A 27794-nucleotide genomic window follows, 5' to 3' on the forward strand; every position below is an offset into this window, starting at 1 on the left:
CCTATGACTGCATTTACATGAAATGCCCAGAACAGGCAAAGCTACCAAAAGATTAGTGGTAACCAGGGGCTGAGAAAAAGGGTGATGAAAATGTTCTAAAGTTAGGTTGTAACGATAGCTGCACCACTCTACAAACCAGTGGATGGTATTATGGATGTGTGTGAACTATATAGATTAATGTAACCTGTATCTCAATAAAGCTGCTAAAAACAAAACAACAAAAAAGTGCATACTGAAAGAGACCTTAGTTTAGTGGAACACCTCAGAGTGAAGTGGGACTAGTGAGAAGACATGCCTTCAGGAATGTGAGGGTGGCCCTTCCCAGTTGAACATGTTCAATTTCCCATTCCAAGATGACTTTGATTTAGAAACAGTTCTCCCTACAGATGCAGATTTTAGCAGCAGAGACAAATGTGATTAACACCAGAAGGGGGGGTTAGAAAGAACTCTTCAGAAGGAAAAGAATTGTGTAAAAAGGGTGGAAAACACAGGACAAAGTCACCTATGCTCTCTCCTGAAGTGTAATCAGACACTAGTGACATTTCCAGCAAACCTGGTCTTTAATTTCCATCCCAGTGGCTTTCCTCATTAGGAACTGAGCTGTTCAGGTGAGCATATTATGTGTTAGGAAAGTTGTGTGCTGACTGAGAAAGTCCATACAGACAGGAAACAAGAATGTGGCAAAAAATAGGTCCTGAGTTATTTATAGATAAAAAGGTTTTGCAGGCAAAACAAACTGTTTAATGAAGATTGGACAGTGGCTCACACCTGTAATCCTAGCTATTTGGAAGGCTGAGATTGAGAGGATTGAGTTTCGAGGCCAGCCTGGGCAAATGGTTCATGAGACTCCATATCTTAAAAGTAACCAGAGCAAAATGGACTGAAGGTGGGACTCAAGCAGAACCTGACTGCTTCATAAGCACAAAGTCCTGAGTTCAAACTCCAACCCCCCCACCACACAAAAGAATATTCTCATGATTACAAAGATGCAAAAGTTAAATAAATAAAAGGTTAGAAACGGGGCTGGAGGCACAGCTCAAGTGGTAGAGCACCTGTGTAGCAAGTTAGAAAGGTCCTGAGTTCAAACCCCAGTACTGTTCCCCCCCAAAAAAAGCTAAAAATACTACTTTTGAACCATATTCTTTTTTTGTTAAATTTTAATTTTTTGTAATGAGGACTGAACCCAGGGACTTGTATGTGCGAGGCAAGTGCTCTACCAATGAACTACATTCCCTGTCTTAGGGAAATTTTTAAACTTACAAGAAGCAACAAGGTTGGGACATGGCTCAAGTGGTAGAATCCCAGCCTCAGGGTGCCCCCATCCCTCCCTGAGACTAGAAACAGTACAGTCACCTGTAAGGAGAAGGTTAACAAAAGCACCTTTATTTACTTTTCATTCATTTCTACCCAGTAGTGATTAAGAGAAATGGCTCAGGAGTCAGGTGACCCAGTTTAATTCAGAGTGCATACCATTTCCTGGCAGGCAACCCCATTTCTTTTAGCCAACTTGCTCATCTGTAAAATGGGGATGAGAACAGCAGCTACCTCCCAGGAATGATGTAAAGAATGCATAAAGAGTGTCATGTGTTTCCCACAGCACCTGGTTACCTCGAACAGTCAACTAGCATTAGCTAGGACAACTACTGGCATTATTAACACAAAGTTCTGATTTTAAATATGTTTTTAATGAACAAAAATGGGGATTTCAATAAAGGAGCAATTAAAAGCAAGATTAGGCTGATAAAAGCTTTTTTTGTGGGGGGCACTACTGGGGATCAAACCTAGGGACTTGGGGCATACTAGGCAAGGACTCTACAGCTCTTGACAAAAGCTGCTAAACCCCAACTACATGGTAATTTGTGGGGAAGAAGTAGACAGTATTAAAAGGGAGCCCGCTTGGGAGATGCTAGGTTAAATCAAATCTGAGGTTTCTTTACTGCCTGATTTCTCAGAGCCTTGAGTATGTTACTGTGTTGCTGATCACTAGGAGGCGGGAGAACACCCCCACATTATTTTGTTCACAAACTTTGTGGATGCTACCTAGCACTGGGGAAATGCTATCCCAGACACCCCCATAGGCCTGGCCCCACAGGCCATGTGTTTGCTAATGGTGGGCAAGGAAAAATTTACTTCTGTGGAAGGGTGTGTGCCTCCGGCCTAAGTCAGGCAAGCCAGCACACACTGAAAAGTGAAGACCCTCAGTTTTTATCTCTCATATCTCTCTGCCCCTCACCCTGGTGGACGGTTTGGGTTCACAATTTTCACCACTGGCTAAAGCTGAGGTTTAGGGGAGGGCACAGGGGAAAAGAAGACATGTTTGGAAAGCATGGGCAGAAACTTAACTTGGTTGGTATACTCAAAGACAAAGGCTGGAATTCTAGGATTCTGGGGAAACTGAGGCCTGAAATGACTATTTGACTTGAAATGGCAGCACCAAGTACATAATTAAACCGTGGGTCAAGGGGATTTTGAAATACACATTTCTTTGGATAATGATTATCCTAAAACTAGCAGTTTGAGTTTAAGGACATTCGATGACAATTCTCTGCTTAAACGCAAACTTTACAGCCAGGTGACATGCCAAGCACACAACTCGGGAAATTAGCTAATATCCACCAATGACAGACATATTCCACAGTGTGATATTTGGGGAAAGGGGTCAAATCCAGGACCCTGAGACTTAGAGTCTAATGCTCTGCAGACTGAGCTAGCTCTTTGATAGAAAAGACTCAATTTAGTTGATTCTCACACGGCTTCCAGACAGGCTCCATGAGGGCTGGCCTTTTTGGAGTTCCTGAAGTCTTCATGTAAGGAGGAACCGTAAAAGACTGAGTAAGGTTCATTCTTCAGCTAGAGAACCTGAGATCCTGGGCCTGTGGCTAACTGACCTTGAAGTTGCCACAGGTCTGAGGTGGCCCTAGGTGTAGGGCCTCACTTGGAGAGTGATTTAGAATCGCTGCAGAGTAAACTCTAATGGAATCTTAGTAGTTAAGCACTTTGGCTCAGAGCCTCAATGGTTTGGAGAGGAAGGCTGAAGTGATCTAGGATTCATTCTACAACACCAGAGTAGGGATTATGACAATAACATTTCTCAACCAGTTCTGTGTATGGTAATTACTACTGAGAATGTACAAAAACTAAGGTGCCAAAAGGTTTAAGGTGTTTCCATAGCTGTGGGGGACTCCTAGAAGAACACAAGGGAGATCAAGCACGCAGAAGTTTGGAGAGAAATTGTTTGCCTTCAGGGGCTTTGGGTGAACTCAGTGGCACACGGGCACACCATCAGGAACATCAAGATGAAACCTGATCAGGGACTCTCCGGCTGCTTCAGGAGGTCACCCCAACTCTGACTCTAGTAATCAACAACTCTGAAGACAGCATCAGTTTTTCTCAAACAGTTTAATAGCAAATAAACAAAGGAAGGTACCACACTTGGCAGATACAAAATGACTTTTTGTCCGTGTGTCTGTGCAATTAAAACAGATTTAGGTTCCCCATTGGGACAAAAGGAAAAACACACAAAAAAAGGAGAATTCTTTTAAACACATATTCCTTTGCTCCAAACTTGTAACAACTTTTTTTCTTTTTTTAATCCACTACACAAACTCTGTGATTAGGTAAGAAAAGCAATAAGGGCTCTTCTTGCCTTTTTAAAAAAACCATTAAAGCAAAATCCATAATTCTCTACAGAGTACAACACAAGTCCACACAAAAAAGACATTTTCTTTTGCAAATCAAAACAGGAAAGAAAGGAAAGCTCAAACAAGGTCAAGGAAAAGCATTTCTACGGCTGAATCACGACTTTGAGTTGATTAAATCCCGTTGTTGCTGCAGAACAGACTGTGCGTTTGGTCATAGTGGCAATTTTTTTTCTCTTCACATTGTGAAATCACTTTACATTGTTTTCTAGTAGAAAAGGCAAAAAACTGTACAAAACCCCTAGTGTTAAATACAACGTTTGTACCAATAAAAAACTCACACAGGTTTGTCTCCAAAATGTAAAGTTTCTTTTTTTTTTTTCTTTTTAAATTATTCACAAAAGGCAGCTGGAAATCAGAAAGGCAGCTGCCGCTCCAGGGTCTCAAATCCATTAAAACCACCACAGAACAATTAAAACAATCAGAGAGAGAAAAGGAAAAGGAAACAATGTCCAACGTTTGGCATTTGGTTTTATCCACAGGTTTTCCCAGAGCTCCTCTTGGAATTGAAAGCAAAATATATTGGCAAACACAGCTTCTCAATACACAGGAGCCTCAACGCCTCCTGCCAACAGAGGCGGCTCTGTGCAGTCAGACTGTGGGGCGCACAGCAGTCTCTCAGGCTAGGGCTTCTGGCCTCTTTCCAACCAATCACCCTTCCAGGAAATCAAGCAGCCTACATACACTGGGCCTCCACTTGGCTGCCCTTTCCTCCTAGTAAGAGTGGTCTCAAGCACAATACTGGGCAACCTGCTGGGTTCCAGAGCAGAAATTCTGATGGGATCCCTTCCTCTGTCAACCTTAGCATGGATGATGCTACAGTGTTTCTACCCCCCCCCCCAAAAAAAAGTCCCTTGCTGTACCTCACCACCCTTGACAATTCTGCTTTCCAGATCTCCCTCCCACCAGCATGGAGGTCTGGGTGGGCTCTGTCAAACACCTCCCCTGCTACCTCTTCTCTCCACAGATCCATTCCTGCATACTTATCTTCTTTGGCCTCTCCCCCTCCACTCACATTCTTCCTCAAGTTCCCAAGACCCTGAGGCTGGACGGTGCTACAAGAGAAGAGGGTAACTCCTCAGGGAACCAAAGAACTGGCTGGCCTGACACCCAGGGACCATAGCTATTTGGCTCTTCACCCAATTTAAAAAACAAATCTCCGCCCTCACCCCCACCCCCACCTCACTAGCTAAGCAAGAGCAGAGCCTGTGGTGAAGAAGAGCCAGTGTGAGTGGCTGGTGTCCAGGGCTGTAAACAGTGTGAAGACTAGAATTGTGCTTGTCACCTAGGAAAAGCGCTAGCAAGTGTATTGGCGCTTAGTGCGTGGATGGCCTCCTATGGGTGGTTAAGGAGCACCTTCCCTCCTCTGGGAGCTGCCCTAACGCACTAAGACTCCTGCCCATCTGCAGCCACCTTAGCACTCTATCTCTGCTTCTCATGCCTCTCTAGGCCCCCTCCCACCCCTCTGAGCAGATCAGCCAGCCTCCTGGGCACTGTACTGAGATCTGGAGGCCACAAGAGGTGACAGTCTAAGTGCACAGGCAAACACTCTAAGGGCAATAGAGGAGAAAGTTGCCACTTCAAAATAAACAGTACATTCTTGGGGAAAAAAATCAATCCCACAACAATTTAAAACAGCTTATTTGAAACCCTTTTAAATCAGTCAGTTTTTGCACAAACTATAGAAAACAGAGAGGTGAAGGTGATATATACGAAGGTGTGAAGAAACAGCAGGAAACATGCAAAACTTGTTTTTGTTTTTTTTTTTGGGCATAATCTTAGAAAGAAAAAAATTCAAAACAAAAACAATACAAAAACAAAAAGTTCAAATTATCACATTTTGCTGTGGAGACTGTAGGGACAAGCATGGAGGTGGGCCCGACAGGGCTGAGGGGAAGGCGGCAAGAGGGACCCAAGGCTTCCCCAAAGGGTCACTCCAGGGAAGAACTATAAAGAAAAAGGGCTGGCTGGGGGGGCCAAACTGCAGCCTTCCAGTCAAAATGGAAGGGAATTCAGGTGTTTTCTGCAGTCGAGAACTCAGAAAAAACAAAAATAAGAACAACACATGCGGTCTCCTCAAGCCCCGAACTATATCAGCAAAATGTGCTCAGGAGCCTCAAAGGTTTAGTGACATCTTTTTATTTCATTGTTTACTTCAAAGTTGTCTTTAAAACTAAGCACACAGAGAAACAAAGCCTAGAAACGGACTTGGCTGTGTGTTCACAGAAATACAAACACCACACGGTATGTGCTAGTAGGGCTGCTCTGAAGACAATTACAAAGAATTGGAATCACAAAATCAAGTGGTTATCTTATGAAGTTCTAGAAAAATAGATTTTTTTATATTCAAATGCAAGTTTAAATATTTCCCCTTCAGCAGTCGTTCTAGCAAAACCAATTTTGGCAGCACAAAAGGGAAAAAAAGGAAAGAAAAAAAGAAAAAACAAAGAAAGAAACAAACATAATAAAAATACACGTCAGCATCAAAGGTCAACACAAGGTCAAAGGTGAGAGTTCAAGCATCAGAGAAGCTGAAGAGACAGGGATTTGGACGATGTACTTGACGCCACATCGACATGCTTTAGGCACAACGATGAACAAACGGCAGGAATCTAGAAAAAAAAACAAACCAGAAAGAGGGAGACCCACTGAGTTACACAGAGCAATACATCCAAACAAAGAGAGAGAGAACAGGACACTCACTGTGTGTACAGCCCTGAAATGAGGAGGCGGGGCAGGGTAGGGGGGTGGGTAATGATAGGGAACTTTTGCACATGCTAACAATGGACACAGGGAAAAGTCAAAAAGGACATGGAGGACGTCAAGAAAACATCCAATTGCCAGAGACAGAAGGGAACCTAAGGCTTGGATTTCCTGCGAAGCATCCAACACATAAGGAAAAAAAGGTCTTCAGGAGAGTGAGGCCTCAGCTTCTCTCCCATTCCCTGGTCAAGAGGTGTGTGGGGGAGGGGTGGGGGGAGGTGCTAGCTGTGGTGGGGAAAATTCTCTAGGGGAAGATCCTATCGGATGGCCCTTTGTTCGAAGAAATCCAAGCCTTTAGCTTCCATGTAGGCCCTGGTCATTCATGTGGAACCCAGAAGACAGTGGTTTGGTTGCGTTCAAGGCAAATCAATTTCATGATGTAACCCAAGTAAGAAAGAAAACTATAGCAGAAAACACATTGTAAGGTGAAACCTCCACACAACAAAAAGGATTGCTTAAGACTCGACTTAAGAGTCTCCACTCTCTGAGCTGAGCCCTTTCATATCGTGAGATTTATAGGGAAGCAGCTTCTTCACAAAACCATCTTTGGCCTGGGGAGAGAACTGTGCTCAAGGGCAGTGCTGCTGTTGTGCTAATGCACTGGTCAGAGGGAGGAGAGAACAGAAGTGTGTGGTCTCACTAGCTGGCTACCTGAGCAGACCAGGACCCTACTAGGGCAAGCACTCCTTTTAGAAAAAGAAACCACAAGCAGGCATGAAGCCTTGGGTCTGTACCAAAGGTGGTGGATTGCCCCTTTGCCTCTTGTCAATAGGAAAGTGGCTTTATAATGTCCCATAGCCCAGGACAAATCCACGGACAAATGGTGAAATGGGGGAGGAGGGAAAGGGAAGAAGGGGAAGGGGCAGGGAGTTGGGGCCAAGGAGGAAGACAGAACAGAAGGTTAGGGAGCACAGAACCGGCAGCACCCTGTAGAGCACAGCTCTCTTCTCTGCCAATTCACAGCATTAACATTAGCCTTCCCCTCGGGCAGGTTAGCTGGGCTGCAAACGGCCACAGAAAGTCAGTAGTTTCAATCATACACAGCACCCTGTGTGTACAACAATCACATTCTGGATTCTACAAAATCCTGGCCTTTTCCAGAGATATAATTTAGGTAATAAATATTCTCCACCCCGGAGCTGTATAAAACTTCTATAAAAATAGAAACAACATTCTTGGTTCCAGCCGGTTGGGATTCAGAACAGCGCCTCCCCAACCTAGCATTTTTTTTCTTTTTTTTTTCTTTTTTTTCTTTTTGTTTTCTTTTTTTCATTTTATTTTTGCATTTATTTAAAAAAAAAAAAAAGCCCATCATGACCCTGGAAGCCTTTAGAACAGTTTTATCCTTTGAAACACAGGACACATTTCTCTCAGTGTGCAGAATTCAAGTTTACGTGGTTCAGCTCAAGAAGTATGTTTGACGTTTCTTAGAGGACAACACACCCAAGTTATTACTATGAGAAGGGAACAGCTGTCCCAGCTTCGATGGGACAATCCAACCCCAACAACTACCTGCACAACAAGACGGGCATGTCATACCCACAGGGACAGCATGACAAGGAGAGAGCCTCATCTGACTTAAAAGCAAACCAACCCTTTTATTTTGATCTCTGCTGCTAAGGGTCAGGACTCATATTTGTGAGGTTTAAGCTTCCAGGAATCCAGTAACCCAGTCCCTGGCTGTGGTAATAGTCATATTCTAACAGGACTACCTCTACCCAGGTGCACATTCCCACAGCGTGTCATTCCTGGTTCTCCACCCCACTGCATTTGGAACAGAGGCAGAGTCCAGAGGCTGTGTGGGTCACAGGTAAGAGCTGGAGTAAGACCTGTGGGAGGCAGCAGGGAGCTAACTTTAAGCACGAGGACAAAAACGAATACAGTAATACTGAGGTAAATGAACACTAAATCCATAAGGAGGCTGTAAACGTCCTGCACTCTCCTCTGTCCTCAAGGGCAGAAGATAGGGCTAGAGGATAGGGCTAGAGCGGTTAGAAGGGCCTGCCAGATCTCTGTGGGAACACTACCTTTGGTACACCTCAATCAACGAGGCAGGTGTGGATTTCTGCATCTTCTTAAGTACCAAATTCTGGCCACTGTTAAATGCAGCATCCTGGCTTGAAGGGACTTTCAGATTTAGGTATACCAAGCAGCAGGCTCCTCCTCCCCCAGCTAGATGGCTTTTGATCACCCTGTCCAGGAGAAGTGCCCCCTTCAGCTACATACTGCAAGAGCTGCTTGGATCTGCCCTCATGAGAAAATTGCAGCTTGGGATGGAGGTGATATTTCTTCCTGTGGTGAACTTCAAGGAAGTAAATCAGGCAATGTCTTCCATAAAGGCCTTCTTAAAGGGAGCTGTTGGAAATGGGCCATGGCCTAATTTGATGTTGAAATAAACTAAAAAAATGACCTCTTTGGCTGCTTCTTCAAAATAGCCACCAGCCAAGCAAGGCAATCCAATACCAATGGTAGGATGGCAAGGCCAGTAATGGGTGATGTCTCTCTGCATTTTGCATATGTCAGACTATTTTAAGAGGGGCTATATTTCCAGAGAATTGCTGACCCCTTTTAGGAAAAAGGGGCAGAAATCCAGGACAAGAATCTGAAAAATAGGTGGCAAAAACTGAGAATTTTCATAGAAGACAGCTATGGAAGAGTTTCCGCCTCCAGTTCCCAAGGCATCAGGAGTCAAGTCACTCCCACTCTCCTCCACAGCCAACGCGTTTGCTCCACCCCAGGAGCTCTTGGATGTTAATTCTCATTTCACCCACCCTTGCACTCAGGGAGATTCTGGGGCGGGGGGGTGGTCAACTTTTTGTTCCACTTTGTCCTTTCTCTTGGGGTGGTTTGGGGAAAATTGTGATCATCTTTTTTAAACATTTCCCTCTTCCCCCTCCACCAGGGTGGTTTGGTGTTGGTCCTTCTCAACACACTGGTTACAAGCACAGCAAACTTTAAAAACAAAACAAAACAAAAAAAACAAACAACAAAAAAACCCAACTCAGGATATGGCACCTAAACTCCAAAGTAAAACACTGGAAACCAAAGCACAAACTTGTCCTCTGTACGAAGCGAAACTCCCACAGAAGGCAGTAGCTGAGTCTTCAGGGCAAGCTGTGCCTGCGAGAGTGGCAGGGATCAGGGTCCAGGGCTGTCAACACACAGCCTTAGGGCTTCGAATCATTTTAAGGGTGCTCCTCCCCAACTTACCAGAAGACCCTCTCACTCCAGTCTCAGAGGGGAGCACGCTCAGTAGGGCTTGCTGTCATTCTTCGAACGCTTGAGCTGCACTTTAAGTCGCTTCATGCCAATCTGAAAACCATTCATGGACTGGATGGCAGCTTGAGCCGAAACAGGATTGTCGTAACTTACAAAACCTGTGTGTCCAAGCAGAAACCTAGGTGAGGGACATAATGAGGCAAGGAGAATCTCAGTTCACCTTATGCAAAAGATCCCTTATGTGCTTAGTCTCAAGTCCAAATTTTTCTCAGCAGGGAAAAAACTCTGGAAACGGTAACACATGAAATAAATTAGGTTCCTAACATACCATCTGACATCTACACAATACTTTCCCTTTTTTAGCATGCCATTTTCATACATTATTTTTCCCTCTGGAGCAGTATTGTGGGCAGAAATCATTACCTACACTACAGACGTGAGGAAACTGAGGCCCAAAGAGGTCACATGATCTGCCTAAGGCTAAGTTAAACAACAGCCCAAATTCCAGCTCCCTCCTCCTGTCAGCCCCTCTCTCTTTGTTGCTTAATTCTACCCTAAAACCAGGAGAGAAGTCAACATACCAAAACACTTGCTCAGGTTTGTCTGCTTGTCAATAAAAACCTTGGCAGACACGACATTCCCAAAGGGCATAAACATCTGCAACAGGTCCTGATCTCCAAACTCCTGGGGCAGGTGGTAGATGAACAGGTTGGCTCCTTCTGGACCTGCAAAATACCCAACAATTGGAAAAGTATCAGTGTCAAGCACGCTTATCATCCCACATCAATGCTCTTCCACTCCCATATATGTTAAAACCATCACAATTCTAATAGATTCTCTGAGGGAACTAAACAGATTCTCTAAACACAAGGTGGGGAAACCAAAGGTAATCACTGAAATCGATTCCATTCCTCATGTTCAGTCATGTTCCGTCTCATGAAGGGACATTAAGAGTTCTACCATGCCAGATGAGTGTGTGTATGAATAATACAACAGATCTGTGTTATGCAGAACAGTATGATAGAATGGAGGCGACAAAGAAATAACAACAGGAGGTAGAAGAGGTTATAATAAAAATTTTGACTAGAAATCAAATGTATAGCAAATAGATTGGTAGTTGCAGAGGAATGACTTGGAGCAGCAAATGATGGCAATGGGGTATAAGGGAGTTTTGGGGGACAGGTGGTGGTGGTGTAAATGTTCTACATTTGTTGTGGTAGTAGTTAAAGAACTGTATGTTTGTCAAAGCTCCTGAAGCTATGTACTAAAACAGGTGAATTTACCCAAACTTATTTAACTGTATGCAAATTGTACTTCAGTAAAGATGTGTTTGTGATGAACACTGAGCTCATAAATAGAATATGCTTTCTTCATCCAATCACTTATACTCAGTGGTTTTCTAATCAAAGAAGTTCTATGACAATCACAGACTAGCCATTCTCTAGCCACTTTGGCCCCCTAGTTATCAAACACATAGAGGACCACTATTGCCTAGGGGCCTATGCATTTGCTATTCCTCTGTTCCCATTTCTCTTTTTTCTTCTATGTGGCTTCTTCTATGTGGCTTGCTTCCTTGAGGTTTCCATTTAAAATGCAGTGTCTCTGTCACCCACCTCCCTCTTTCTCATAAGACACTTTTTAGGGCACTATCTGAAACAGCTCATCCTTCTGGTTACTTAATGTCTATTTTTGCAGTCTTCACTAAAATATTGGTTCAGGCTAGGTAAGGTGATACATATCTATAATTCCAGTACTAGTGAGGTGGAAGGAGGAGGATCATGAGTTATATAGGGAGATGCTACCTCAAAAAAAGGAAAATACTGGCTCAAGAGAGAGCTGGAGGAGCACCAGCTTTGGTAGCATGAAGTCCTAAGTTCAAACATCAGTCCCAGCAAAACAAAAAAAAGAAAAGGAGGTGGGACCATGAGCGAAGTTCCCCCACTGCCACATCTCTAGGGTAGTGAAGTGTCTGATTCAGATCAGGCAAGGAGGACTCCTTTGCTATTACAGCAAAAAAAAAAAAAAAAAAGGATACTGCAGGAAGACTATCTGTTTATATAAAAACTGTAGTCCCATCCTAGGAAAGTGTATAGAGGTTCTGACCTGAACCACATCCAGAAAATAATCCAAAAGTACACCACACATTGCACAGCTCCTCAGTCTACTTTTGACACTGGTCAGAAAGGAAGATATTGGTCTGGCCATCTACCTAAAAGGTTCTCTCAGCTTCTGTCTTGCCCCCCAATCTCTGCCTCTCTTAGCACTCACCTTCCTTCTGGCTTCCAGCAGCACCAATACTCTGCTGTGTCAACAGATTCTGGTTGTACAGAGTTGGGAGCGCTGCTGCAGCATATTGCTGAATACCCGAGTAGGCCTGGGTGAGGGCCTCCATGGTGCTCCCAGTGCCATTAGAAAGGCCACTGCTGCCCAGGCCACCATTTAAAGCAGCCATCCCTTGGTTGGAAGAAAAGCAGGATTAACATACTAAAAACCACACAATTGATACCAAAGAAAGGTATATTTAGAGACATCTGCAAGAGGGAAAATGCCAAAATTTGCCCTTTCATTTTCTCTTAGTTTCTCTCTGAGGAGGAATATTCATATGACTGGTCAAATTTCAGCACATTTACCAGGCCTTGCTGCTAATGTGGACATTAAAAAAAATGCCATTACTGTTTTCCAGCCTGTGGAAGAACTGACACTACTCACACATATCTGGGTTTTTTTGCCACTTTCTCACATAGAGCTGGAATATGGTAAAATAAAGAGTCCCAGGGCTGGAGACTAAAAAGGGTGCATGTGATATGCACGTGTACGATATGGGTGAGGGCTGGAGGTATGGCTTAAACAGTACAGTGGCTGCCTAGCAAGTGTGAAGCACTGAGTTTAAACCCCAGTACCACCCTTTCCTCAAAAAAAAGAAAAAAGAGTGGTAAAACACTATCATCAAAATAGCCAACATTTACTAAGCATATTCTAGGTGTCAGGCACTGTGCTCACCAGTACTTTATCTATGCTCTCATTTAACTTCTTAATACCACTTAAGCTATTCTATTACTCTTACTTCACAGATGAGAAAATGACCACGTAAAGGTGATCCAAGGTTACAGCTAGCTGTATGGCAGAGATGGGATTTAATTCAGGTCTGACTCAAAATTCCACAATTATTTCTAATTTTCCTGAGCCTGTACCAGGGTTGTTTAAGATATGCCACCTCCATAAGAAATGGCTTCATGACAACGAGGGGCTGCCCCTTACCTGCCAAAGACCCGACGTTGAGGCCAGCTGTTGCTCCAGCTAATGTCTGCAGGGCTCCAAGTGAGGCTATAGGGTTGACAGAGTTACTGCTGCTGGAGCTAGGTGAAGACCCTGCTATTAAAAATCCAGGAATTAAACTCAAGCCATCACTTGTTTTCCCTTGTCAACATGATTCAAAGCACAAGAGTGGTATTACTCAATTATCAAATACTTGATACTATTTGCAAAAAGGTTTTCAGTTGCTGATTCCAGTAACTATCCTTACAGGACAAAGACAAATGATGGTTATAGCAAACTACAAATTACGAGAGTTTTCTGAACTCAGAAGATGACATTTGAGACTTTATTGTTCATAATCTGAGCCCTCTGGATACAGCCATTAATTTCTTTCCAAAATGACGGACTCACAACTTTGGCCTGTGCCTTCAAACAGGACCTGTCTAAGGCACACAACAGCACAATGTGTCCTGTGACATGCTTACCTGAACTGGTGAGTACGCTGAGGGGACTGCTGGATGTAGTGAGAGCATTGGTACCACTTGGTGTATTCTGAGCTGCACTAGCTGCCGCAGCTAGTGCGGCCAAATTCTGTAACTGCATTGCATTTAACCCTGTAACATCCAAAGGAAGAGATCAGCCAGCAGGTAAGGGTACCTCACATTTACGAAACAATGCCAGAAGACTGGTGCCAGACGAAGAGGAACTGTTCTAGGTAAGCCTTGCAAGCAATATTACAGGGCGCTAAGAAAGGTTTGGCCATCACTCATTAAGAAACTGTAAATTGCAGGAAGTATGACTCAGTGATTATGTATGCTTAACATGCATACAGCTCTGGGTTTAATCCCAGCTCAAGCAAGTGAGGGAGAGAAAGGAGGTAAAAAGGAAACTTTAAATTGTTTCCTCAGAGAAGAGTTAGCTAATCCAATAGCTCAAGTGAGCAGCTCAAGTGAACTTTAATAAAGGGGCAGGCAATTAGGAAACCAATGAGGAGCACGTCTGTGGTCTGCCATAGGAGCATGAACCCAAAGAAACAATGCCAAAACCTATGGCACAGTATGGGACTGCATCCAAGCCCCTCATGCTCATTTTATAGGGGATTTGTTCTGTGCAATGGAGGGGAACAAACAGAAAATGTAGCAGAGGTTGAGAAGGCCAAGGGGGAGCAACAGGAGAGAATACATATGAGAAAAGAGCAGGAGAACTAATAAAGAAAGCACTGCCACTTGAACAGCAGAGATTAACTGCCAGGAGAAAAACATGGAAAGATTTGCTAGTAGAATTTAGGTAACATAGTTAGAAGAAGGGGAAAAAGTGAATTGTGGATGTTGCAAACATTTTACTAGAAGATGGAAAGTCAGATTAAGAGTAGAGAGCATAAATTAAATAAAAATACACTATACATTACACTCTAGCAACTTTCTGAAAATACAGCAAACTAAATTCTCAAACTACAAAATTCAGTTCACTGAAGACTCCCTCTTTCTCAAATGTACATGTCTAGCCTTACTTCACTGCAGAAAGTATAGGCAGAGGCAGCTTTGGAACTGCTCCACTCTCTGCCCCCACAGACTTTTTTGATGGCCCCTGGTTCAAGTCTGTTTGTAGAGCCCCATTTTGTTATAAACCCAAGGTGTCTGTCATTAAGTCTTCAGTGTACCTTAACAGCAACAAGAGCCAAAATTCACCCTACCAAATGACATGTACAAGACACACAGATAAACTACCTGGATTCTAGCAGCTTCAGGGTAAATTATTTACATGGAAGTCATCCATGCTTTCCTCAGAGTCACCGAAAGTTACTTTATTATGGAAATAATGAAGGCGTTCCTACAATTTTCTCCCTTTCAGAGCAAGCTGAAGTGTGAATAAGCTCTTTTCCATGTTCTTCCCCAACAGTGACTTAGAAAAATGTGGGGCACCAGACAACCTCAGAGGAATGTGGCATCAACTAAAAATAGTTACCTTACAGAAACAAGGCAGTTGAATCTTATGTAATGAGTGAAAAAAAAATTGTTTTTGTTTGTGCAAACACTCTCAGACTGCTGGCAGCTGGATCTGTTGAACTGGGCACTGCTACTCCTCCACAGCAGTTAAACACTTACCTCCCATTGGGTGGAGGCTGCTCAGGGTGTTGAGGTTCCCAGAGGAGGCAGTCTGCTGAAGGAGCTGCAAATAAAGCTAGACATTACACCAAAAAACAGAACAAGAGTGAGAGTGAGGGCTGGTTCTGCATCTGGGATAACTCTACAGCACAGCAAAGCGAGAGTGCAGAGGCCCCCAGAAAGAAGAAAGTCGAAGACAAGATCCCAAGCCAACACAACAGAAATATGAGGCTTTTGACAGCACAGAACAACACAGCTAATGCCTTGGCCCAGAAGACAATATATTCACTGGATACAGAGTTAAACTCAAATCTCTGGGCAGCAGAATGCTGCGTATCAGAGGATAAAAATAGTGCAGGGAAAAAAGCTATACTCGACCACCTGCAGAGCTGGGTGTATTAGTGTCCATGTATGAAAAGTATCGTTTCTAACTCCCTTCTCCCAAGTTCTCACTCCTTATCAAGGCCAATACATCTTATTTTGCAGAATGTTTCCATCTGGATACCCAATTTCTACCCCCAGACAACTACTTTAAATATCACACCTGACCATTCCATGGTATTTATTGTGGTCAGTTTTTGTTTGTTTTTTTGGGTAGTGCTGGAGTTTGAATTTAAAACTTCACGCTTCTAAGCAGGCAGTCTACCACTTGAGTAATTCCACCAGCCCTTTTTTGTGTTAGGTCTTTTCAAAATAGGGTCTTAAGAACTATTTGCCTGGGCTGGCTTCAAACTGTGACTCCTGATCTATGCCACCTAAATAGCTAGGATTACGTAACTGAGCCATCAGTGCCCAGCAGTTTTTGTTTTCTGAAACGGGTCTAGCAATATAACCCAGGCTGGCCTTGAACTCATGATACACCTGATCTACTTGTCTTAGCCTCCCAAAGTGCCGAATTACCATGCACCACCACAACTGGCTTCATGGTATTTCTTGGAGTCACCTTGTACAAGTCACAAGGGACCCATGACTAATCAGTTGGCTCAAATTCGAAATCTATCCAGCCTCATTCATCTCCTCCCCTCCAAATTTGCTTCCACTGTTGCACTGACCAAACAATTAATGGATCAGTCCATAGCAGGTTCAGTGTACTTTTCCTTCCAATGGTTGTCCCATAACAAATAAAACCAAAGGACCTGTCTGTGAGCTTATGGAACTATATGACTTTACTCTGAACCTTGTTAAATCACAACCTTCATGTTTCAAATCAACCTGCTGAGAACCTCTGTTCCATTCAAACTCAAATACTGATGTATATGAAAAGAGTATTTTTGTACTAGGTCCTTTATTCAAACTGCTTTCTGTTTCTAAAAACATGTGACCTGGTTCCTCTATCATGAATCCTTCTAGGGCAGAGTTCATGGATGGATTTCAGGTGGTCATCAAACCTCCAGAAAGAGAATGAAAAAAAAAAAAAAGGGAAAAAAAAAAAAAAAGCACATGTATATATGTATTTTTTTTTAACCACTTCTTAAAGGGAGCCACAATCCCAATCCCACAATCAATCACTGCCCTAGTACATGAACTGGTTGAAGTCCACATATTCCAGAAAGAACCTCATAATTAATGATGATGGTCTATTATTTACACAGTCCATTAGCACCCACATGTCTTCATTTTTGTCTTCTTATATACCTCGTATAATGTGTTCAGTTCCAACTGATGGACTGTGCATATTGTATTTGGTACCTCCACTTCCTCCCTAAATGAGAACAACTCTTAGGGCAGGATCATGTCTAACTGAAACAGAGACCATAGCTCTCAACATATACCATATTATACACTTGCGGGGCATGGCAATGGCAGCAAAATGTGGAATTGCCCCTAAAAGGGGCTTAAAAACTCTACAGAACGCAAATGCAGATCAGGGAGATCATTTTCAAAGCATCATCATTCTAGCAGACTAAAAATCTCTGAATTTTTTAACTTATAAGCAATGTTCTACCACTAAAAAAACGTAATCTGATGAAATATAACAACCTTTGACTTTTGGGGGGGGGGCAGTACTAAGGTTTGAATTCAGGGCCCACACTTTGAGCCACTCCACCAGCCCGGTTTTGTGATTTTTTTTTTTTTTTAAAGATAAGGTCTCACAAACTATTTACCCAGGGCTGGTTGTGAACCATGATCTTCCTGATCTCTGACTCCTGAGTAGCTAGGATTACAGCTGTTGAGACACCAGCACCCAACATCTACCTTATAGTAAGAAATACTAGCTAGAATAAACTGTGATTTCTTCTAAGATTTTAGAAATATGGAAACCAATAAGCATCAAATTAACTAAAATTCAGTACTAGGGGAAAATAAATTATTGCCTTTCCTGTTTCCATACAGAGTAATATTTGAAGAATGAGAAGTGAGTGACTGTATTATTCATATGAGTATTTCCAGACCATCCAAACAAATCTATGGTTTCACCATTTATAGCTTCAGAGATGACTTTCTTTTTTTGTTTGTTTTTCAGAGACAGGGTCTCACTCTATTCAATGGGCTGGACTTGAACTTGTGATCTTCTCCAGATTCAGCCTTCCAAGTGGCTGGGATTATAGGTAACTGTTACCACTTCCACCACTTAAGATGACTTTTTCGTTGTGACTCACACATAAGACAGTTCTAAATTTCTAGCACTGGCTATGATTCTTAAGGGTTAACACAGTAATAATCCCCTCTACAAACCTACACAATCAAAGTAAGTTAGAAGTAGACTTTCTTTTGGACTATATAACTCAAGTTAACTCAAGTTGCACAACAGAGACATCAATTTAAAGGAAACCTATTTATAATTTGGTGAACTCGAATATGCACTTGTAATTCTCATTTAATAATACTGATGTTAATCTCTTGACCTTTCAGTCTACTAATTATTATGCTTTGTTTTTAGGGGAAGGGGAGAAAAAGGGGGAGTTAGGATCTCACTATGTAGCCCAGTTTGTCTTTGACCTTCCTCAGCTTCCTGAGGGCTGGGTTACAATCAAGCACCACCATGCCTGGCTTATCATAATTTTTAGGGAAGACTTCCTAAGGATTTTAATGATGCCCTCTACATCTGGTAGAAAGAAGTGTGGAGACTGAAGTTTGGTAATTAAGATTCACTTAGGCATTATTCTCTTGGAAGCAGGGAATCATGAGAGGTTTCTTAATCTTTAAATCAGATAATCAACATTTGACTTTAATTGTAGCAAAAACCTCAAGATGTAACCAAAGACACATGAACAACCAGAGAGAGAATGAGAAAAAACAGACTACGTGACTTATAGAACATCACAATGCCTGATTTTTTTATGTAAAATCTCTACACGACCAAAGTTGTAAATGCCACTGTGTTTGTTAGCTAGGGACAGCAGAAGAAGAAACAGCTGAGAGCTTGCACAGTCTGCAGAAAGCAAACCACAAAGACTCACTGCTAAATACTGGGGTCCAAGAGTATTTAGACCAGCAAGGTTTCCCCATACAGATGCTGCGCTGATCTGCTGCATCTGCTGCTGGAGCTGCTGGGCCATTCTCTTCTGTTCTTTGTCCTTCTGTGTATCAGCAAATTTTACCACCATTGGAGATGAGCAACCCTATGAAAACACCAAAACAAAGGGTCAGATTCCTCCTTCTGGATTAAGCAAAAAATTCTTTTTGATAGCATGCAGGCTGTATTCCACTTTCAATCACTGCCAAACGACTCTCCTCCTGATCCACACCAGTGACAAAACACAACTTAAAAGGGCAACTGTTTCCAATGTGAAATTTCATTTTTTGACTGTTTACTTATTTTTGAAATGGGGTTTTGTTATGTTGCCCAAGCTGGCCCACAACTCTTGGGCTCAAGGGATCCTCTTGTCTCAGCTGTCTTGAGTGTTAATTTTAAGGACAGCACTGGCTTTTTACTTTAAAATAGATTGGCTGTTGGGGGTTGGGAAGAAAAAAAAAATGATTGGCTGTTTCAGTTTTAGGGCAATTCAACGCTGTGCATACTGCTAGCACAGCTAGCCTGATACTGTCAGGCTAAAGAATTTCCCTCTTTCACCTATCTGTTCCCTACCTCCATGGTTTGTGCTTGGTGCATTGCCTTGATAGCTGTCTGTGCCATGGCTCTTGTTGTAAAAGTCACAAATGCACAACCTAGTAAGAAAAGAGTCAGTAACTTATTCATTCGTTAACATATTTATCTGACAGACATTCAATGACATCTACAATGTGCCAACTACCATATTAGCAACACAAATGTGGTCCCTGTCTTCAGAGGGTAGAGCACCCTGTCATGAGCTGGTGGAGAAGACACATATGTCATAATAGTTTAGTGCTATTATGAAAAAACCAAGGAACCACAAAGATTGATAAAGAAGGAATCATATCCTTTAGTTCCTCTTGAACAGAACAGAAAATGTGAAAAAAAATGCTTCCATTTATCAAGACTCTCACCAAGAACAAGAAAAGGAAACTTTAATACATGACATGGGAACACAAAATACGACTCTTTAGGGAGGCTGGAAGGATACAAAAAGGATCAACTAGTAGAAGTCTGATAGGACTTGGATGTACAGCAGGAAGCAGCACGCCCAACCATGACAAGGCTACGGTGGCTAGGGATCAAATTTCTACTGGTCCAATTAAAAAAAAAAAAAAAAAAGATTCCAAATTTAAGATAAGTATCTTTAAGACTATAAAAATGTATTACCTCGGCTCAGGCCATCAGGTCCCCGCAATATCCGGCACTCTTCAATCTGTCCAAATGAAGAGAACATGACTCGGATGTCATTTTCAGTGCACTTCTTGGAAATCATACCAATGAACAGCTTTCTGTCTTCCACTGCTAAGAGAATAAAACACAAAAGGCTTGAATATTACTAAAAGGCAGTGTAGCATAGATTTGGGAGCCAGATACCTGGGGTCTGAATGCTGGCTCTGTGCCTCATACTGTATTTCACAGATTAATTTTATGTCTTCTAACTAATGGTATCTTAAAATTATAATTGAAAGTACTTAGGTGAAATATGGGGGCTTTCTGATCGCTAAAGTTACTTAAGTGATCTGTGCCAGTTTCCTCATCTGATTAATAAAGATAACCAGGTTTACGTCAAATGGGAGCTGCAGGTATTAAATGCATAGTGCTTAGCATCTTGCCTAGTATTTAGTCTGTATGCTCTTTCTAGCAAAGATATGAAAGAGGTTTTCACACTTGATGTAACCAGAGGAACAAACACTTTTCATTGAGTCTATTTACCTTTTCTTTAAAAACAAACAACTATGAATGATACTCTGATTGTTCTTTTGGAGGGCAGGGGGAGGTACCAGAGGTATGAATTCAAGGTCCTGGTGCATGCTATGCAGGTGCTCTATCACTTGAGAAATGCCCCTAGTTTTTTGGGGGGTTTTTTGCTTTATTTTTCAGATAGTGTCTTGCATTTTTGCACAGGGCAGGCCTCAAACCATGATCCTCCTACCTTCAGCTCCCGAGTAGCTGGAATGACAGGTGTGAGCCACACTACACTCAGTCTACTTTAGTCATTTGTGTCCACTTGATTCTCTGGCAATTCAAAATTCATATCCTTGCCCTTGTGCTGTTTTTTTTTTTTTTTTTTTTTTTGGTGGTACTGTGGTTTGAACTCAGACACTACACCTTGAACCACTCCACCAGCCCATTCTATGACGGGTTTTGAGATAGGGTTGCACTCACAAACCATTTGCCTGGGCTGGCTTTGAACCGTAATCCTCTTGATCTCTGCCAGGTTACATATGTGAGTCATCGGTGCCCAGCTGCCCGTGAGCTTCTTAAAGGCTCCATAAAAAGTTTTAGCCCTGTGTTCCAAATTATTCTGTTGCTTTGGTCAAATGGATTTTCTTGGGAAGAATAAACACAATTCCCACAATTTCACATGAGAAGATGAAGTTTTCAAGGATCCCACCAAGCACAGCTGTAAGAATGTTGCTCCTGAGATGCTTGTGCTTATTTTCATACAGCTTTCTAAAGGTGGCTCTGAGCAATAAAAGACTGCAGGCTTCTCACGAAGCTTTTTCTCCAATACACATATAGCCAGACTTGGATTTTCTTAAAACATTTCAGTTGAGGAACTGGAACAAAAATTATTATACCTTTCTGATCACCATTAACTTTAATTTCTTTGGATGTGGTGATGTTTAACTCCTACAACTGAGACTTTAGATTTTAGTTCACCTCCTGCTCCTCCAGCACCTGGGAGATAACAGAGGATCTGAACTCATCCAGCTCCTTACCATTGGGCTTCACAATCTTGAAACTCACCTGAACAAGGCCATGTCCTTGCTAAGTAGCAGCTCAGGAAGCTCTGGCTATTTTCTAGAGGACTAAGCCTCCTTCTAAATTTGTTCATCCCCCCAATCCCTACTCCTGCCCATAAGAAATAATATTTATTGGGCTGGGGTGTGGCTCAAGTAGAAGAGCACCTGCTTAGCAAGCATGAAGTCCTGAGTTCAAACTCCAGTACCAAGAAATATATATATATGTATGTGTGTGTGTGTGTGTGTGTAAGTATATATATATATATATATATATATATATATATATATATATATATATATATATTTATATAACTATATATTCTAGTTCATTCTAATATGTTCTTAGATAAGACTTATTTTAAAGACAATATTGATTCTTAACAGTTCAATTCAATCCAGATATCATAACACCAAACAGCAAAAAATCTTATATAGAGAAAACTGGATATGCTGGCTTACCATTGTTCTTTTCACTGTCAGCAGGTTTCATCTGTATAGGATGATGCATCTAGAAAGGAAAACCCTTAAGTATTTTCCACATACACACTGATGGCATTCAAAAATACAAGAACTCTAAAAGATGTAACAAAACTAGATTTAAGAGTTCTCACTGAACTCATGTGTGACCTGTGATCTTTCCCCACAAAATATTAAGAATAGAGATACTGTGAGTCATATAGTTAAAATACCCAAGACTTCTGGCAGATAATTACTTTCAGCCTATATTCTTTGAAATGTCCCCTTACATCCTCCTTTTTATCATCACATACAGCAGTTACTTTTTTCCCAAAATGCTTTTCAGTATGTGCCTGATGTGTTAAGCATGCCCATGTATCAAAACTACCATAATTCCATTTACTAATAGCTTTCTTACCCCTGGAAGGACCTTCATGTTGTGAAGAGCATTCTGCGCTTCTAATGCAGCTTTACGGGTGTAAAATGTAACAAAACAGCACCCTACAACAAACAGGATTTTACAAAATCAAACCAATGCTTTCAAAATGGACTATTCCTACAGTACTCCCTCCCCTACACTAATGTGGGACTTAGGGCTACGTTTATTAAAATTGGGGACAGGGAAAGGGAGAATCTAGGGTGGGAGTTGTTAAAGCATTTTCTTTGTTGTTTTAAGTTTCCTCATAATAATATTAAAAGTCTTTTGTAGCTGCTCCTGTAACTTCTGAAAGACAGCATTCCTCACAAAGGTCAGGTTCTGTTCCATTTACCAACCTAGGAACTCCAGGTAATGTGCTGAGCAAGAAGACTCAGCTATAAACAAGACAGTCAAGGTCCATACTCTGGCAGATTGTAGTCTGCTAGGACCTCCTCTCCAAGCTCTCTCAGAACAAACCATACCTTACACAAAAAACCAGTTTCTACCATACAAAATTATCATTTATTAAATCATAAAATGACTTAAGAGTAAGAACCTAACATCTTTTTTTGAACTCTTGGTTCTCATCAAATATAATTAAGCTTCTAACAGCACATAGTGCTGCCTGAAATCTGTAGATTTTGTGTTGTTTCATATCTTTACTAGGGTTAGGAAGAGGAAGGTATGTCTTGTAAATATTGGGCTTCAATGTTCTGATGCTCCCATACTCCCATGAAACACAATACAGATGTCTTTCAAAATCATGCTGTGGTTAGGATGTTAAGTTAGTCAATATTACATGGCCAGCCATTTTTCAGAAACTACAATACTTTGTATTTTTGGTTAACTATACCACAAGGAGAAAATAACTCCTCTGCTTCTAGTTGCTCTATTATGATGGTTTTGAATGTGGCAATCATACTTGTTCACACTTGCATTGTAGAACAGCTTTCATGGAAAATTACTCCAAAATTGGTCATCTGGAAAATAAGAGCATGTCTATGTGCACCTGAGGCAAAGCTAATGCCTATTATCAACTGTCTTACTCTGCTGGTATTTCTGGAAGCAGCCTAGCCTTTCTTTTCCTGTTTGTTCTGTAGGATTCAGCACACAAGTTACCTCAACGAGTCCTTCCTAGTTGATAAATCATCACGCAAAGCTTCTGTAACACCAACAAGAAGTCTATCAGTACATGGATAGTCTCTCTTAGTTTATCCTAGTTAAAACACTAAGGAAAAACATGGCTGCTTCTATTTTGTTATTCCATTCTATGATCAAATGAGACACTCACATGAGCTCTCACAAAGGACTGCCCAGACCCAATTTACAAATTATCCCCACGAGGTCACTTTTTTTATTTTAAAGTCATTAAATATGTTTGGATTTGAAGATGGAGCTACTATAAAAAGACGAACTTTCTTCCATATATGACCACAGGAACACCTAGGCAAGGAGAGACAGAATGCAAAAACTAGGCTACAGGCGTGGCTTGAGTGGGAGAGCACTCAACGTAGCTCACACAAGGTCCTGGGTTCAATCCCCAGCACTGGAAAAACAATAAAACAACAACAACAAAAACACCCCATAAATCTTACCTTTGCTCTGAGGAGGGTTTTGGCTCCTATCCCTTAGGACATTGATTTCATAGACAGCACCATACTGTTCAAAGAGTTCCCTCAAGTCCTTCTCAGACCAGGTCCTTGGAACCTGGCCCACAAACATCTTGATAGCATCAAGATCTGGTTGGTCTGGGTGGTCCAGGGTGCCGTTCATTTTCTTTGAGCTGCATGAGATAAAATGAAATTTCTATTATGTATTCATGTTGCTTTCCAGGGGAGTTTCTTTTTTCTTTTTTTTTAAAAGATTTTCCAACTACTTTCTGAACAAGTAGAGGGGGAATTCTACTTTATTAATATTTCCAATTCAATTTATCAGAGCTGCCTGGTTCTCCCTCAACATGGCCACCCATTCCACTATATGCCAAACTAAAGTTACTGTGTGATTAGGTAAAACCCGGGGTTTCAACTAAGGAACCAACAATGTCGCTTATTCCTTATCTAGTACAAAAATTCTCAGAGGAATTTACAGGGTTTAGCTCCCAAAACAAGATAAAGTTTTAATAATTTTTAAGCACAGTTAACAAAACAGAAGCACTTCTTTTTAATGTCCATAAAATTTTTATAACAAAAGACTACTGATTACAGATAAGATTCAAGATTCTTCAAAGTACACAGTGACAGGTAAAATTTCCTTTCAGTAGATGTCAGAACAGAAGCATTTAATTTCTAAAGCACAGTTAGGTCCCCAGACTAAAACAAAGCTGTTTCTTAAAGTTCCAAAAATTATTGTGATATACACAATGTTGCCATCATCTTAGTTGTATTCTAATTTATCTAACATACTGCTATTTCTCCAATACCTTACCACTGGATTCGCTTACCAAGTGCAACCATTTTAAAGTCCACAAATTTCTCCATTCCAACTACACCAAACCTGTAATCTCCTACTTTGGTGTCTTACCACTGCCAAGAACCTAAGGAGATTCTTGCACTATAAATGTTGTTATTCAAAGGTACCATTATTTCAATATCCTTCCCAGTGTTTCAAGATCTCACTCTTAAACTTACCTAAACTTTTAACAATTTAACACCCACTCCCCATATTCAGCTTTCCTTTTAGTAACTGCTGCTTAATCCAGAGACTGTATCACCATATTTCTAGGTTTTAAAACCCAATCTTAAATAAGATGCTAGGTTTCTTCAAAGGAGAAAACAAGTTTTTCCACCACTGTTACCTTCTAAATAATGGTTGAAGATCTTTAAGAATGCTGAATCTACGAAAGCAGTTTAACCTCTAGCCTTTAATTCATAAATCTCTTGTAACTTGAACACCCTAGAGGCTAGTCCCACTTCACTTTTGCTGAATCTAGCATGAACTAAAATGAAGAAAGCTGTAAAATAAATGACATTCAGAACAACTCGTCCCTGTGTCTATGAAGAACTCTCTCCACATTCTTCCAAGCTAACTAGTTAGGTGTACTTAGTACTCAAACAGTACTAAATTTCCATCTCTATTATATATTCAACACCTTTTAGCATCATCTAGCTGTATTTACCTCTCCCAAGGTCTGACAGCTTGAAGGGAGAAATGATTTTACTTCCAATTCATTCCTGTAGCTACAAGAACAGCACCTGGTTCAGAGCTAGCATTCAAATGTGGGGTGGGAAGAAATTCTTGCTAATGGTTGCAACAATTCCTAATTAACCCTACCAAAATGAGTGCTGTACACAAAGAGGATTCTCAAATTAAATCATCTCCTATGATTATTTGACTGCCAAACTACTGCTCTTTTTTTTTTTTAAAGTGTTTTGGAACGTATCATTTCATTGGTTTTCCTTTTATTTGTTAACTTAAAACCATATACGCTAGGTCATTGCAAAAATATAATGTAACTGCTTTTAGAAGCTTAATTTTAATGTTCCGACAGAAACCAGGCTACCCTGATGAAAGAAAGCCCTATGACTAGTGAAACAATAGATGTCATTCCTATAACCTGCCCCCAACAACTTTAATTAAGAGTTTTAACAGCATTTTATTAAAATGTTGCTAATCTTTCATCTTATTTCTATTCTAGGCAAGAATAACAGAATCCCAATGGTGCTCAGAATGTTTTGATAAGCTGACAGCTATTTCTGAAAAGAGGCAGGGGTTTATTCATTTGTATTACATTGGAGGTAACTGCTCCTGCCTTGTCCCTTCCTTCTATGTTTGTATACTCTCTAATTTTTCTGCATCACCCATTTAGTGCAAAAATACAGTCAACATATGTAGATTACATTTTATCCAAAAATCAATGGGGATTTAGGATTCTCAATGAATGTCCTTATTTCTCTTTTTCTTTCCAAATCCTTCTCTATTTCTCAAGTTCCACCTTCTCCATAGGCCAATCTTTCCTCCTTTGTATACCAATTCATCAGCCAGAAAGAAGAATCACCTTGAGCAGTCTATTCAGAGAGGCCCAAGGACCAGGAACAATCTTTAAACTTAACACTTTAGAAGTCTGTTTTGGTTTTTTGGTGGAAACAGAGTTTGAACTCAGGGCTTCTTGCTTGCAAAACATGTGCTCTATTGCTCCAGTCCATTTTGCTCTGGGTAGTTTGGAGATAGGGTCTCACAAACTATTTGCCAGGTTTGGCCTCAAACCATGATCTCAGCCTCCCAAGTACCTAGGATTACAGGCATAAGCCACCAGTGCCTGGACAGTTTTGTTTAAACAGAAATTGGGCTGTAATCCCAGCTATTTGTGAGGTGGAGATCATAAAGATCATAGTTTGAGGCCAGCCCTGGCAAAAAGTTAGTGAGGCACCCCCTCCCACCTCAACAAATAACCCGAGTGTGTGTGTGGGGGGAAATTTGGAGAGGGGGATGAGTGGGTGATGGGGATCCCAGCTATGGGAACAGGGTTGGGGGGGAGGTCATAGATAAGAAAATCACTAAAGGCTATTGGAAAAATAACTAAAGCAAAAAAGGGCTGGAGTTGTGGCTCAAGTGGTAGAGCGCCTACCTAGCAAGCTTAAGGCCCTGAGTTCAAACCCCAGAACTGTTAAAAAAGAAAATAATTGGACAATTATTCAATCTGATAATAACAAACAAAAAATACAAGCTCATGCCTTATTTTATTGTACTAAATTATTTTTAGTGTATCTTACAAGGGAGTGAGAGAGTTGGCTCACCACAGTGGTCCATGTCTACAATCCTAGCCACTTGGGAAGCTCAGAAGGATCTTCATTTGAGGCTAGCCTGGGCAAAAAGGTTTTTTCGAAGACTCCTCAATGGAAAAAAGATGGGCGTGGTGACATACACCTCCTGTTATCCTAGCAACAACAGGAAGTTTCAAATAAGAGGACTACAGTCTAGGCTGGACTGGCAAAAATCAAGAACTTATCTCCAAAACAACCAGAAAAAAAGGGTAAAGGTGTGACCCAAGTGGTAGAGCACCTGCCTCACAAGTGTAAAGTTCAAGCCCCAACCCCAGTACCACCAAAATAATAATAATTAATTAATTAAAAAAGAAAAACATGGGGCATTTCCTTAAAGTCTTGGAAATGTAGTTAAAAATATAGGTGGCAATGTCGGCCTGACATAAAAAAGTGAGTGACAGTAGAACCACATGCATATCTACATATACACATGTAATAAGCAATCACAAACTTTCTCAACAGCTCTTGTATGTGAAGAGATGAGCAACAATGCTCTTCCATTCTCTCTCTTCAACACATGCGTCCAGCATGCATGCTGTCCTTAACGAAGTATCCACTGCATTAAAAAGTCACCTAGGGATAACACAATCTGTGAGATGCCAAGGGTCACACATCATAGATTTACTCTATATATCACTAGATATATTCTTATTTGTGCCTACTTTCCCACTTGATGGAATGCTCCTCAGAGTGACTGATCATAAATTATGTATATTTTATTATGCCTGCTCAAGAACCAGTGAACTGAGTTGAGGTTTTATCTCAATGGTAGAGCACTTACCTAGCATGGGATGAGGTCCTGGGTTCAATTCCCAGTACCACAAAAAAAGTCATTCCTAATAGGCAAGACTGTTAAAATTATTTTTGTTGTTGT

At 41.3% G+C, this 27794-nt stretch overlaps 1 protein-coding gene across 9 annotated transcripts in view; it reads right to left on the minus strand.

Annotated features, from left to right (window-relative positions):
* Positions 1-3380: 3380 nt before the first annotated feature.
* The window catches only part of Celf1 (CUGBP Elav-like family member 1), a 75868-nt gene continuing 51454 nt past the window's right edge, over positions 3381-27794 (minus strand). For 4 of the 9 annotated variants that reach the window (XM_020179105.2, XM_074045285.1, XM_020179106.2 and 1 more), the window contains 12 exons: positions 23756-23943; positions 22161-22243; positions 21746-21794; positions 19707-19841; positions 19071-19150; positions 18442-18603; positions 15041-15116; positions 13421-13549; positions 12939-13052; positions 11949-12134; positions 10262-10405; positions 3381-9838 (listed from right to left, as the gene is read on the minus strand). In XM_020179105.2, the coding sequence (XP_020034694.1) occupies positions 9711-9838; positions 10262-10405; positions 11949-12134; positions 12939-13052; positions 13421-13549; positions 15041-15116; positions 18442-18603; positions 19071-19150; positions 19707-19841; positions 21746-21794; positions 22161-22243; positions 23756-23933 (1464 nt within the window). In that variant the 5' untranslated portion in view covers positions 23934-23943 and the 3' untranslated portion in view covers positions 3381-9710. The remainder of the gene's footprint in view (positions 9839-10261; positions 10406-11948; positions 12135-12938; positions 13053-13420; positions 13550-15040; positions 15117-18441; positions 18604-19070; positions 19151-19706; positions 19842-21745; positions 21795-22160; positions 22244-23755; positions 23944-27794) is intronic. The other 5 variants (XM_074045306.1, XM_074045314.1, XM_074045329.1 and 2 more) reach the window with 5 other exon arrangements.

Source organism: Castor canadensis, chromosome 1 (genome assembly GCF_047511655.1).
Source record: "Castor canadensis chromosome 1, mCasCan1.hap1v2, whole genome shotgun sequence".
NCBI classification, from domain to species: Eukaryota; Metazoa; Chordata; class Mammalia; order Rodentia; family Castoridae; genus Castor; species Castor canadensis.